This window comes from Heterodontus francisci, chromosome 11, assembly GCF_036365525.1.
Source record: "Heterodontus francisci isolate sHetFra1 chromosome 11, sHetFra1.hap1, whole genome shotgun sequence".
NCBI lineage: Eukaryota > Metazoa > Chordata > Chondrichthyes > Heterodontiformes > Heterodontidae > Heterodontus > Heterodontus francisci.
In genome coordinates this window covers 76,072,850-76,086,356 of record NC_090381.1, presented here as the reverse complement: position 1 = coordinate 76,086,356, position 13,507 = coordinate 76,072,850, and the positions used below count along the sequence as shown (strand labels likewise).

General features: G+C 43.0%; 1 protein-coding gene across 5 annotated transcripts in view; it reads left to right on the top strand.

Moving 5' to 3' along the window:
- LOC137375309 (polyamine-transporting ATPase 13A3-like) overlaps positions 1–13,507 on the top strand; it is a 251,151-nt gene that overhangs the window by 223,051 nt on the left and 14,593 nt on the right. For 3 of the 5 annotated variants that reach the window (XM_068042279.1, XM_068042275.1, XM_068042276.1), the window contains 2 exons: positions 6,592–6,680; positions 9,260–9,340. In XM_068042279.1, coding sequence (XP_067898380.1) covers positions 6,592–6,680; positions 9,260–9,340 — 170 coding nt within the window. Of the gene's footprint in view, positions 1–6,591; positions 6,681–9,259; positions 9,341–12,902; positions 13,492–13,507 lie in introns of those variants that run through there. The other 2 variants (XM_068042278.1, XM_068042277.1) reach the window with 2 other exon arrangements.

Genomic DNA, 13,507 nt, shown 5'->3' with positions numbered 1-13,507 from the left:
AATGTTCATAGACTTTTTAAGCACTAATGTCAATTTATCAAATTTCTACACAAGCATTTCATTGAGATATAATACTGAGAATATTGGCAGTGGTTTCAGGAGAAATTTTGGAGCATAATAGGGAAATGCTGAACAATCAATTAGAATAAATTCGCAGTTGGTTTTTCTTTTAGAAAAAACATAGTGATTATAAACACAGTCTTATAGCAAGTTATAATATTTCAGGTCATTAAATCACCTGCAGCAAGAATCAGTCTTAAGTGTAGCATCTGCAGCATGTCAAATACTGACAGTAATGCTATTATCAATAGATTGAAAGTCACTGGCTGAGGTATTGCAAACCCACTCAGAGCTGATGTGCTGATGTCATCTCTTGGAGTAATTTCAGCCAACCAGTCTGAAGTGCATTTCTCATGAAGGACATACCATAGTGTTTTCGAGTGCTGTTTTCTGTCTATTCTTACCTATCCAGTCATAGCTTAAAAATCTCCTTCAGTGTTTTCTCTTCCCACTCTCACCATTTCCTCTGGAGTCCCCCAAGGATCCATCCTAGGACTATCCTATTATCTGCATGTTGTCCCTTGGCAATATCATCTGAAGAAATTACATCAGGTTCCACATGTATGCTGACACTACCCAGCTCTACTGCACCACCACCTCTCTTGATCTAGCTAATCTCCCTGAGGGCTGGATTTTAATCTGCAGATGGGCTGGCAGTAGCTTGAGGGTGGGAGTGATAATTTGTGGGAAACACAGAAATTTATGACGCAGGTCTGTCAGTGAATTTTTAACACAGCCACTGCATTACAGATGATTTCTGGGTTACCTGACATCAGTGGGCATACTGACGACCCACATAACACAATTTCAACTCTACTGTTTAAAGGGACACTCCAAACTTGTAAATTGAAGCAGTTGAAGGAATGAGAAGAAATGTTGAAGATCAAAACCTGTGTCCTGCATTTGCGATCCCTTCTGAATGGGGGCTGTGAGGACCTGGAGGAATATATTGTTCCTAGCAACTGGATGAAGAACTGGGGACTCCAAGAAGGTGTGGTTGGAAGTGGCACAAAAGGTCACAGCAGGAATGTGGTGTCACACTGCAGGATCCAATGCAGGAAGTGATTCAACAACCTAAGCAGGGCAGGAAAGGTGAGCGCAATGGCGCATTCACTCATGACATGTGTATCATCCCAACTCCCTCACACTGTCTTCTCAAGCCTATTCCAGCACATCATTCTTCACATCAACTTAGTTTGCGGGCACACCCATCCATCTCTGTCTGTGCACTTCCTCTCATCCCCATCAGTCCATTCACCATTGACACTCCCCCTCATCCTCATGCAATATCATGTCTCTTTCTCGTGGTCATTGTCAACAAGTGCTCTCCATCCACCTGTTCAACACTTGCCATTACCCTCACTCATAGGCCTCTTCTTTCCCTCCTTGCAAAAGGGGGCACATAACATGAGGGAGGGGCAGAGAATGTGACGTGGCCTTCCAGCCATCATGCAACTAACAACTGCAGAGGAGGAGGTGCTGGAGATCCGCAGAGTCTTGGCGTGCCTGGCTGTCGTGGCTGGAGGCCTCTCAGCTACCTGGTGACAGAATTAAATATCCGACAGGCATACAGTATTCCGTGCTATATTCCAGAAAGCCAGTTGGTGAAGGATATAACAGGAGCCAATCTTTTTTATGTATTTACTTCACAGTTACAGGTTACAAGCAAGCACCTCCTAACGCAAAAACCACAGTTGTCGTCTGATTATTTATAGGGACACAAGTGAATCTCTAGTTATTGTCCACAACTTGCCTACAATTAAACACAATTAATATATAATTAACAGTCATGTTGACTAGATGTCCACAACGAGTGAAATATGATTATGTGCATAATAAATTCAAACATTCTTACCTTGATGGTACTCATTGATCTTCCTTTTTACCTCCCGCAGGATCCTCATGCGTCCTGCAGGAAGTAGTGCAGGCTGATGCCACCGACTCCTCAGAGGAGGTCATTTCCTCTGAAGTTGAACTGTCTCAGTACTTAAGCAACCCATGCACCAGCTCAGATACTCACACTTCAGTGGGGGAACTTAGATGGTTCTAGTTGGGAGGAGTGCACTGTTTATTCTGGTTCCCTTCTCCACAGGTCACAACATATATTTAAATTTTCCCATTTACTAATACAGTCAGTCATATACTCTATTTTTCCCTGAATAAAACACACTAGCCAGGTTTCTTTAATGAACAACAAAATTATCAGTTTATTATAAAACAAGTCTTAACCAGTAAGGAAGTAAAGCATAAACGCACAGATTGAAATTTTTGAAGTTCCCTTTTTACCTTAGCCCCTCACATTCACATGCACAAATACACTGGTTAACCGGAAAAATAAAGGGATTTTTGTTCAGAGCTCTGTTGCAGACAAAAAAAAAACACTTGGGATGAATACTTGTTCATGATTGAAGAAAACAGCAGATGAGATATGTTGTGCTCCAAAACTGGCATACAGTCTGGCCTCAGAGTACACATAGACAGGTCACTAGGAACTTTTAGAATAGTTCTTTTCAGGTGACGTTGAGAATTAATTTAGTAGGCTTTTCTTCAAAGACAGGAGACAGGATGCGTTGACACAGTGGACTTTTCAGGGTCTTTTAGAAAGGTGCTGGAAAGCTGAGTTGGGTTGTGGTCTTCTCTCCTTCCTTGGGAATTCCCTTCACTAGTTGGAAGTTCTCTCCTTTTTTATTTCTTCTCCTATTCTTGGAAGTTCTCTTCTCCAACTCCAAACAATTCAAAAGAACAACCAGAAACAGAAAGTCCACCTTCTGACCTGTCATTTCGCTGCACACTACTTTCCCAGTTACCAGGGTTGCTGTTCTATTTTTAACTTGAGTCATGTGACAGCCAGTAACTGTTGTTGTCAAACCAGTCCTCTTAATGACCCTTTTTGAAAAAAAACCTGGTCCAACATTTCTTTAGCTTGACTATGAATTCCTCAAAAAATATATTTAACAAAAACAGAAGCACTTTCATAACAATGGATAGTTGGGTTTTTAGATGATGACTCACACTTCACAAGTAGGCGTAGATGGTAGAGTCAGGGATATCAGAGAGTCTGCATTGGAGGGCACAGGACTGTCCAAGCTCTTCTCAATTGGAGGCAGATGCTGTACCTTGTTGATGAAATGACTACTTTTTGAGAAGCAGCAGAGGATGTGCATTCCAGCCTCACTGTGAAGCATTGTAGTGATTGGAGGGGTCAGTCTTGAGCATGAATGTTAGGACTTTGCGATGATATTGTCTTCCATCGAAAGAATGAGCAAATGCATGAAGCATCAAGTGTGGCAGTCACACGAGTTGCATGCAAACTTTAACCAATGGCTTACATATTACGAATGCCAGATTAATTAGGATGAATGATACCCTAGCCTTTCAATGGCCCCACTGATCTGCAGAAAAATTTTCCCCAGTACAATGTTAGAGAACTGTGGGTCAACCTTGAGTCGGGTAGTGGTGAAAGGGGACATGAAAGTGAAGACATGGCTCAAGACACTCCCAATTCACACCCGTTGCCCCCTGTCACACACGACCTCAGTTAGTCCTCCGCATGCAGCCTTGTGTTTCAGTAGTCGAGTCTGCCCCTGCAGAAGTGCAAGTTGAGCATTCTTTGGCAGGGCCCTCAAAGGGCTCCAAAATGCAGAGGAATCGGTCAAGAGCATCTGAGCAGTCAGAACTGAAGTCTCGGATACACCATTTAGAAGGGCTAAGAAGAGGAAATATTAGGATTTGCAGTTATAAAAGTGCACAAGTGTGTGTTGCACATTGGTAAGTTGCTATTTTATATATGAGCCACACAAATATGATTGTTTTGCACCACTTTCCCACCTTGCCCATTCTTGGTTTCTGGCTGGCAAGTGGCCTTTTCAGTTGTGTGATGATCAATGGGAAGATATGAATTGAGGCTGAGCAATGGGGAGCTGTGAAAAGGATGCTTGTTTGTTTGCAGGACTGCTTTGTGTTAGTAGAATTTATGGGGTGGGGGGGGATGGGGGGGTGGCGGTGGGTTTTGCAGGTGGTTGTCATTTAGGTGCACTGGTAGAACCTAAGTGAACTTCACAATAATGAGGGCAAGCTGGACAGTAATCTATTCTGGTCATGCATTGCCTGTATCAGCTTCCGCCTCCTCTTCTTTGAAATCATTTGAAGAGGCACCACGTTTTGTGCCTTGTTCCTCCTGCAAGTCCAAACCTCACTGCTGTGTGATGTTATGCAGAGCACAGCACGCCACGACTATTCTGGAGACCCTGGAAGGTACGAACTGAGGGGCACCTCCAGATCTGTCTAGGCACCTCTAGTGCATCTTCAGCACGCTGATGACTTGGTTCAGTGACCCATCTGGTGATCATATGGCATTCATTGTATCACCCCTCAGGTTTCTGAGAGGTGTCATCAGCATGTTCTAAGTGGGTATTCTCTGTCTGCGAGCAGCCAGCTGATAATTCTGCTTCGAGGTGCAAAGAGATCAGGGAGGGTGAACTGCCGTGGGGTAAAAACATCATGGCAGCTGCCTGGGAATCTTGCACACACCAACATAAACATTTTCATGTGATTCCACACTAGCTCTGTATTGATGGAATGGAGTGGAAGCCCTTGATATTGGCAGGCACTCCAGGGTGACTGGGTGCCTTAATTGCCACATACCTGCAGTTGATGACGCCTTTCGCCTGAGGGAAGCCAGCCAGAGCCGCAAGCCCGAGCGCCTGCCCATTCTGACTGGCTTGAACGGTGGCAAAGTTGATATAATTGGAGGCCCTGGCAAGGAAGCCATTAGTTACCCGTCTTATGCATTTGTGTGCCGCCAACTGTAAGATCCTGCAAATGTCTCTGTCAGAACCCTGGAAGGATCAGGAGGCAAAACGTTGAGGGGCGTTGACTGTTACCACTGGTAAAGCATGGTCACCAGGTTGCATCGGCAGCAGGTCTTGTTCCAGCAGGCTGAATTAACCTGCCACCACCTGACACAACACCTGAGCCTCTTGAGACTGATGTTCTGACATGATGAAGCAGTTTATCCTTTGCTTGTATACCCTGTATTACGGGTATGGCCTCCTGTGAGCTGTACCTGTCTGCTGCTCCGCTCTGTCATGTGGAGCTGCAGGTTTGTGAGCAGCTGCTGGTGCCAATGCTGCTGTTGGTCATCTTCATCCTCATCCTGCCAAAGCAGCACAGCGTATGCGGTGCCCAGGCTGATCTGGTAGAACAAAGCTACAAAGTGCACATCAGACCACCAAACCTCTGAAGTATAGATGAAATTTCTAAAGTATGTAACCTCTCAGCACAAGTACTGTGAACAAACCCTTTCACACAAGCAGGTAAGTAAGCAGCTTTGAGTACTGAGTACCTATTGGCATGTTTCTCTATCGTGGCTTCAAACCCCTTAATTGTCACCTCCTTCTCGCCTTGCTTTGAGAGTTTCAGGAAGCCCATGAAGCCAACGGTAAACGACAAAACCCATGTCAATATTGCACTAATCGAGTGATTAACATATTGAAATTAACAACCCACCTCTCCTGAGGTTGTTGTGTGCACATAGCATAACGCACTGGAGTGAAATTTGGAAGTTGGTGGGTTGAAGGCAGCTTCCTGGCGCGCATGCGTTTGTCCAGGATTTCACCCACCACCGCATCCAAACCCAAGCGCTCACCCACATTAAAATTCCCCCCCCGGGGTTGAGATTGCTTGTATGGCATCCAGTCCTTAAAAAGTCAAGATTTTCATGTTGAAAGACCAAAGCCATTTCCTTAATCCCTGCCACAAACTCTGTTCCCTAGCCTCCAATTCTAGCCACCTCTCTGACCGCTGTTTGAGGCTGAATCAGACTGTCACAACTTTGCTGTCCTATCTAACTCTGAGCTGAGCTTCGACTCCATATGCTATCCTTCATAAAGATCGCTTACTTTTACCTCTGTAACATCACCCATCTCCATCCCTGCCTCAGCCTGTCTGCAGCTGAAATCATTATTCATTCTGTTGTTACCTTCATACTTGACCATTCCATTGCCCTTCTGACTGGCTTCCCATCTTCCACCCTCCATTAATTTGAGCTCATACAAAACTCTGTTGCCGCATTCTAACTCACAGCAAGTCTCATTCACCCATCATCCTTGCACTTGCTGATCTGCATTGGTTCCTGGTCCATTAAAATTCTCATCCTTGGGTTCGAATTTATCCATGCCATTGCCCTTCCCTATCTCTGTAACTGCTTCAAGCCCTACATTCCTCCAACAATTGTGCATTCCTCCAACTTTGACCACTTGTTCATTAACCCCATTCTTTTGTCCCACCATTGGAGGCCATGCCTTCAGCTGCCCTAAGCTATGGAAGTTCCTCCATAAACCCCTCCACCTTTCTATCTCTCCTTTAAGACCAAGCTTTTAGTTACTCACTGTAATGTCGTCTTTTGTCTCTGTCAAACTTTGTTTGATTATGCTTCTTTGAAGTCTTTTGGGACATTTTACTATGTTAAAGATACGATATAAAGCCAAGTTGTGGTAGTCTGAAATACATGCAATTTTTTTGTTCCAACAGATCCTTTTGTGGTCACCATGATATTTCTTCACACCTTTATAGTTTTCATAATGATGTTTCCCATTGAGGTGATTGATCAGGCTCTTCAGGTAAGGGTTATAAAATTCAACTTAACAGTTCAGACTTGTTCAGTTATTAGAGAATACTGTATTATTTAAACCAACATGAAATTATCATTTAAAACTAGCACAATATTCCCTTTTTCCTTCTATGAGGTCATTATATTTTTCCAACCTTTTTATAAGAGTATATTGCCAATATGCTATCCATTGAATGGTGGTGCCACTGAATGGCATAATTAACCTGTACTCTTGAGTGGACCAAATATGCTCCATTTCACATTAGCAGCTGAACTGGTGGCATTGTCAGTGTGCTTTTTATTATTAGAACCAGTTTGAACCTGTGGTGAAATTCATTCTCTGGCTGTTGAAGATTATAAGTGAGTGAGTTTGGGAACTTCCATCATGAATTTGTACAAAGCACAGAATACAGTGGAATTGGCACTAATTGGATATACTCCCTTAGACCATTTTTTGACATAAGCACAGTCCAGTAAGCTACATCTTTCTTCTGCACTCTATTGTCCCCAGCGGATTGGCTGTGATAGCAAAATTTTGATCAATGATAATCCTGTAATGTTTAGTACCTTACTTCAGTAATGACTGAGCAGGGGTTTTCTGGGAGCCTCCAATGGAACGAGCCATCGGATTTCTCTTAGATCTGGTGAATAATAGCCTGGCAAGTGATCAGTGTGTTTCCAGCCCAACAAAGAAGGAAGCAGTGCTGGATCAAGTTCTGGGGAACAAAGTGGAGCATGTTTCAGTGGGAAAGTATTTGGGGAACAGTGATCATAATATTATAAGATTTAGAATAGTTATGGAAGTGGGCAAAGAGCAATCAAGTGTAAACATACTTAACTGGACAGAGGGATAGTTTCAGTGATTTTAAAAAGCAATCTTTTCCGGGTAAATTGGAATTAAAAATAGGCTCAAACAGTAATTGAGCAATGGGAGGCCTACAAGGAAGAGCTGGTTCTGGCACAGAGTGGACCCATTCCCATGAGAAGGAAAGGAAGGGCATCCAAAGCTAGAACTCCCTGGATGACTGAAGATATAGAGATTAAGAAATAATTTGCATCAGTCTTCACTCGAGAAGACAATGCAGCAGTAAAGGGGGAGGTAGTATTGATCGTGAATAAGTTAAAAATTAAGAGGAAGTACTTAAAAGTTTGTCAGTACTTAAAGTCAAAAGCCATATAATCCAAACAGGATGTACCCTAGGTTACTGAGGGAAGTATGGGTGGAAATTGCAGAGGTTCTAGCCACAATCTTCGAATCCTCTTTTGATTTATATGGGAGTGGTGCCAGAGAACTGAAGGATCGCAAATGTTACACATCTGTTTGAAAAAAGGGAGAGGGATAAGCCCAGCAACTACAGGCCAGTCAGCCAAACCTCAGTGGTGGCAACACATTTAAGAACAACAATCCAGGCCAGAATAAATTGGCTCTTAGAAAAGTGAGTTAATGTGTAAAAGTTAGTACAGATTTGTTTGACGAACAAAACTTGATTGAGTTCTTTGAATTGACGGAGTGGCTTGATAAGGGTAGTGTGGTTGATGTGTATATGGACCTTCAAAAGACATTTTTTGATGAAGTACCACATAATAGACTGGTTAGCACAATTAAAGCCCATGGGATCAAAGGGACAGTAGCAACATTGAGGAGGATAGTAACAGACTTGAGGAGGACATGGACAGACTGGTGAAATAGGCAGGAACATGGCAGAAAAAACTTAACTTGGAGAAGTGTGAAATGGTACATTTTGCATGGAAGAATGAGGAAAGGCAATATAAACTAAATTATACAACTTTAAAGCAGGTGCAGGAACAGAGAGTCTAGGGGGTATACGTACCCAAATATTTGAAGGTAGCAGATGAAGTAAAGAAGGCAGCTGAAAATGCATACGGAGTATTTGACTTTATTAGAAAAGCAAGGAAGTTATGCGAAACCTTTATAAAACATTGGTCAGGCCTCAGTTGGAGTATTATGCTCTATTATGGGCATCACACTTTAGAAAGGATGTCAAGGTATTAGAGCAGGTGCAAAAGAAATAAACTAGAATGGTACAAGGGATGAGGAACTTTATTTATGTGGAGAAGCTGGAGTAATTCTTCTTAGAAAGAAAGTTGAGAGAAAATTTGATGAGATGTTCAAAATCATGAATAGTTTTAGCAGAGTAAATAAGGGGAAACTGTTTCCTGTAGCTGCATAGTTATCCCATTGTTATCAATTCTGCAGTATAAATGGAACATGTCAGCACCAATGGGAGCCAAATCAATTTAAATGATTCATATAGTGATGATTCAGGAGTGCCTGATGCTACCATTAGGTGTAAATTAGATAATCCTTCTATTTCCTAAGTACTGTTAACAGTCACTTTGATTGGATAGAAAACCTATACACCATAACACCATTATCTCTGTTCAATTTTTATACAATGTCTAATTATAATGTATTTAAAAGTAGCATTGTGATTGAACACTTGAGAAGTAAATTCTAATCATTTAAATAAAAATGTGTTTAGTTAAATGGAAATTAGTTGAGAGTAAATTGAAATGGTTAATGGCAAAGTAAAACTTTTGAATGTAATCAATTGTATTACTTTTCAGCTGGTTTGTGTTCCTTATAATTGGCGGCTTACAATGCTCATTTTAATACTAGTAAATGCAGTTGTCTCTTTTGTAACTGAGGTAAGTAAACAATGTGTTTTAAAATGTTATACTTTAATCATACTCAATTGTATATAGAAATATGAATTTCTCTGTTTAATTTCTCTGTTAGCGCAAAGTAAGCAATCTGTTTAAAATTGGGATATCTCTGGCCAACTCACATAGTTCTTCAAAACTACCATTGGATCTATTCTCTTACCTCAATACTGCACCACAAAGTGGATAAGCATGTATGAGAATTTTGTATTTTTCATTGTGGCTTCATCCCTTTTGCTCCCTTGCTCTTTCCATTTGCACTTCAATGTTTGATCAGAAAACATAAACAAAATCCATGAAAGAGTTAAGTTAATAACTTTTGTAATCTATGAGAAATTCCAAAACAGTTGAAGATGGATACTCATTTTATGTAATGAATGCAAAATGCTTGCAGTTTTTAAAAATATGGCAACCAAAATTCTTGTTCATAGACAACGTGGTTAAGTTAAACTATACTTTCTTCCATTTAAAAAAAAATGTTTAGGTCTTCAGAGGGATTTCTGGGGAATTGGAACCTGTTATGAGGCAGGAGGGACCTGTACAAGCTGGATGGGTTGCACCTGAGTAGGGCTGGGACAAATATCCTTGCAGGAAGGTTAACTCGCGCTGTGGGGGAAGGTTTAAACTTACTTGGCAGGGGGAGGGGCACCTTAAAGTAGCAGCAGAGCGGAGAGACAAGGTGCGTAGATATCAAGGGGCAAACGGCAACAGAATAAATGTCAGTGTAAAAAGAGCAGGAATTAGATGGAGGAAAAAAACGAAGCAGAAGAGCATGGTATTTGAAATGCATTTGTATTAATGCAAGCGGTGTAAAAATAAGGTTGTTGAGCTTGCAGACACGAGTTGCAATTTGTGGTTATGATACAGCGGCTATAACGGAGACCTGGCTTAGACATGGGCAAGAATGGGAACTAAACATTACTGGCTACAATGTATTCAGGAGGTATAGCGAAGGAGTCAAGGACGGGTGGCTGGATGATGGTGTGGTAGTGGTAGTATTCTTCAGGGACAACATTACAGTTCTAAATAAAGACGATATATTAGTGGGTTCAAAGATAGACTCCATTTTGTTAGAGTTCAGGAAGGGAACAGGAACTGTTACATTGCTGGGTGTTTACAAAAGACCCAAAAAGTGAGAATGAGATAGAGGAGCAGATCTGTAGACAAATTTCAGAGAAATATAAAAATTATAGTGTAGTAATTTAGAGGACTTCAGTTACCCTCATATAGACTGGGGGGGAAAAGTAGTGTAAAGGACGAGGGTGAAGAATTCCTAAAATATGTGCAGGAGAACGTTTAGCATGTTTGTGGCCCAACGAGGAAGAAAGTCATGCTGGGTCTAATTCTAGGGAATAATTGTGCCTGACTAACTTGATAGAGTTTTTTGATGAAGCAACAGAGAAAGTCGATGACGGTAGAACAGTTGATGTTTTATATATGAACTTTTAAAAGGCATTTGATTAAGTACCACATAACAGACTTATTTGGAAAATAGGAGCACATGGGATTAAAGAAACAATGGCAACTTGGGTAATTAATTGAATAGAGAAATAGAGGCAGAGAGCAGTGGTTAATGATGTTTTCCTAACTGGAGAGAAGTATGCAGTGGTGTCCCCAGGGATCGGTTTTGGAACCGTTGCTTTTCTTGTTATATATAAATGATCTGGACTTGGGTATAGGGAATACAATTTTTAAGTCTGTGGTTGTTACAAAACTTGCCAACATAGTAAATAGTGAGGAGGATAGTAGTAGTCGTTAGCAGGACACACACTGGTGAAATGGGCAGATGCATGCCAATTTATTTATTTATTGATACAGCACTGAAACAGGCTCTTTGGCCCACCGAGTCTGTACCGACCATCAACCACCCATTTATACTAATCCTACATTAATCCAACAAAGTAATTCATGACAACGCTACTTCATCGGACACGTCATCAGGATGTGCCGCAGTGTGCACATGCGCAGACGGTCTCATGCCCCCTGCGCATGCGCTGCGGTCCGGCTTACTAGGACCGCTTTGTGCATGCGCAGACGACACGGTACGCGCATGCGCACACAGTTTCCTCATCTCTGCGCATGCGCTGCGGTCCGACCTGCCAGGACCGCTGTGCGCATGCGCAGATGACGTCATCGCGTTTATTTGTCTTCCTCGCCGATGCGCCAGTTTGGCCTCTGCGCATGCGTAAAAGCTTCGGCGCAACTTTTTGAAAGTGGAAGGAGGGGAGGTTTCGTCGGGCATTTTCTCGCATTTTATCTGAATTATTTATTCGTTTTGGAGACTTGCTTCATTTTTATTTGACACAGGAGATTGTTCCAAGGTAAGTTGCTCTGCCTTTGTAAGTTGCTCTGAAAACATTTCCATTGTCTGGGCCACCGCATGTTCTCCAGTCCCTGTTGTGAGTTGCTCTGAAAACATTTCTATTGTCTGGGCCACCGCATGTTCTCCAGTCCCTGTTGTGAGTTGCTCTGAAAACATTTCCATTGTCTGGGCCACCGCATGTAGCAGGATGAAGGCACAGTGACTGTGATTTCTGGCGCCAAACAGTACACACTGCAGATACATGATGGCCAGGCTACCTGCAGCTGCATCTTCTCCATTCAGACTTTGTTGCCCTGAAAACATGCTGTTGTTGTGCAGGGGCATCTGGGTCTGCCTTTGGACAGGCTCGCCCCCAATTGTCGCTGGCGTGCATCTCAGACAAAAACGACGACAGGCATGGCTGCTGCCATTGTGATTACAGAGGAACAGCCAAGGCCACAATGAAAAATACCGCTTGCTTTCAGATCAATTGTACCAGCTGCAACAGGCCGTTCTGCAGAGTGGAACGGCAGCATTCATGAGGAGACTGGACTGGCTGCGGCAACAGACTCTCCGCTGGCAGCAAGGACTGGCTGATGAGATGGAGCCATTTACTATGCCCAACAATTGCCCGGAAGCACCTTCGGATGGAGGTGGCCGCGCGCTGGACATCAGTCACGTGTCACAAACCCTGGATCCTGAGTGTCTCACCCCCTGGCCTAATGATCTGATGGACCATACATATGCCTGCCTGTTCAAATCTCCACTTCCCCTACCTGCGGTACCCTCTCCTTGCTGCTCAGTTACACAGTCACCTGCTCCTACACCCATCAGGGCAGTGCTCATGGGCACACAGTTACCTGCTCCTACACCCATCAGGGCAGTGCTCATGGACACACAGCCACCTGTTTCCCCATCCGACGTTGAAACAACCATGCAGAGCCTTGTGAGACTCCGCAATTGCCAGTTGCTGCCTGTCAAGCAGAGAGGGCGTCCAAAGGGGTCAAGCACTTGGGGAACATTCAGCAAGAAGAGACTGAGCACTGAAAGAAACAAGCATGCCGTGTCCAGTGGTAGCAGAAATGTGAATGCTCTTGCTGTGAACACAACTGGTGATAGTAGTAGGCAGGATTAAATGGGAATGGATGGGAAGACGCACGAGTAACATAACCACTGGCAGGGAACTGCTGGGCTAAATGGCCAGCTTTATGTTCATAGCCCAAAAGAAATGTGCTTCTTTTCCAGCACCCTCACATCATTCATGTTTTCCCTGAGAGCAGCATTGAACCATCACGAGATAGGGGCAGTAACATCATCCTGCCTCCTACAGCTGAGGTGGGTACTAAGTGATTCATTGGCGGTGTTATCAGTACATGCCTTTACCGCAGAACACAAAGCATGCTCAACAGTAATTTCATTGGAGGGAGGGAAGCTCTGACACTGATGTTCTTTCATTATTTTCTTTCATGTAAAACGTGCCCTTGAGAAAACAATCCTTGACACTTAAGGACGGCATTCAAGCAAAGGAGGCAGTGCGGGAGAGGACGCAAGGATGTGCTGATTCCTGCATCTGAGGTGGCTAATAAGTGCTTCATTGGCGACGTTATCAATTGGTGCCTTCACTGCAGAACTTAAAAAGGTGTGCACAACAGTAATTTCAGTGGATGGACGGAGGCAAGCTCTGACTCTGATTTGCTTTATTTCTTTTCATGTAAAACATGCCGTCGAGAAAACAATCCTTGAGACTTAAGGTCAGCATTCAAGCAACGAAGGCAACTAGATCATGCTGCGGAGCTCATCACGATGTGGAAAGGAACATTGCATTTATGGATGAATTGGGAATGCACATA